Genomic DNA, 1,202 nt, shown 5'->3' with positions numbered 1-1,202 from the left:
GATATTTTTGTTTTCATAAAAACTAGGTTACTTTAAAAAGCGTTAAAACGGCTAAATAAATTTGCCGTAAACAGGCGCCTAGCATACAAAATCGGCAACAATAGACGCAAAAATCAAAACGGTTAGACACAGATAATTTCTATTTCATTTCGTTCCCAAAAATTTGGAGATGTCGAAAAACAAACCTCGATTTCTGAAATTTTTCGCCTAAGTGCAGTTGTCGTTATCGCACTAATTTTAGGAGCCGCCCCCGTCAGCGCGACCGAGGTATTTACCAAAAATTCTCGAATCTGATCCTGGGTTCAGCTGGTATTTCCTCTCCTTCCATTTACAGGCCACCAGACGTAGAGCCGCCGGAACCGAGGCCACCAGAGGAACAGCCTCCGGAAGGTGCATTCGCCACTGCACAACTAAAAAACTGCACAATGTGCCCCAGACACTACAAGCCGGTATGCGCTTCCAACGGCCACTGGTACCACAATCCCTGCTTCATGGCTTGCGAGGTCGGCGACAACAGCGACGTCAGCATCTTATACGAAGGCGCGTGCAGACCTGAACACATGTATGAAGCAACGACAACGACGACTGAACCACCAGAAGTAGCCTGTGCGAATTCATGCCGGGGTTATTACGCACCGGTATGCGCCGATAACCAAAAATGGTATAATAACGTGTGCTTAATGGAATGCGATAATGCTGAAGCTGCCCCTGATAATAACCATTGCACCGTAACTATGCCTCCATTGGTATTTCAAGAACATTACAGAGCCAATTGTACGAACTGTACGAAGGTGTATGACCCCGTGTGTGTGAGCAACGGTAACTGGTATTATAACCCGTGTATGATGGACTGTATTCTTGGCACCCCTGATACCTACGAAAGTGTAGAAACAATCCTTTATCATGGAAAGTGTATTAACTTTTTGTAGCAGTTTCCGTTGGTGGAGGATATTTTGTATAGCGGTCTATTGGGAAGATACTGTTAGAAACAGTTCCAATTACTAAACTTATAAAATTAAATAATTTTCCGCCACTGATAGATTTTGTTTATAATCTATACCTATTATGACAACCTTATGTCTAGGAAAATAACATTACAGTTTACCTTCTCTGTTGTCTCTTCTCTGTCGTATCGCTCTTGACAGAGCGGTTGTAGTCACGTTGAGGCGTCCGCATCAGTAGTAGAGGCGGACACAGCTCTT

At 43.8% G+C, this 1,202-nt stretch overlaps 1 protein-coding gene across 1 annotated transcript; it reads left to right on the top strand.

Annotated features, from left to right (window-relative positions):
* The first annotated feature begins 373 nt into the window (after positions 1-373).
* On the top strand, positions 374-968 carry LOC134755495 (serine protease inhibitor dipetalogastin-like). The gene has a single exon (XM_063692050.1). The coding sequence runs from the start codon at positions 426-428 to the stop codon at positions 927-929; it is 504 nt and encodes a 167-aa protein (XP_063548120.1). The 5' UTR covers positions 374-425; the 3' UTR covers positions 930-968.
* The last annotated feature ends 234 nt before the right edge of the window (positions 969-1,202 follow it).

The sequence above is a fragment of the Cydia strobilella genome, chromosome 2, assembly GCF_947568885.1.
Source record: "Cydia strobilella chromosome 2, ilCydStro3.1, whole genome shotgun sequence".
Taxonomy (NCBI): Eukaryota; Metazoa; Arthropoda; class Insecta; order Lepidoptera; family Tortricidae; genus Cydia; species Cydia strobilella.
Note: the sequence above shows the minus strand (reverse complement) of the source record. Positions and strands in the feature narration are given on the sequence as shown.

Bases quoted from the DNA above. Each gene is read 5' to 3' on its own strand.
- LOC134755495 (XM_063692050.1), top strand. From the start codon at position 426: ATGTGCCCCAGACACTACAAGCCGGTATGCGCTTCCAACGGCCACTGG.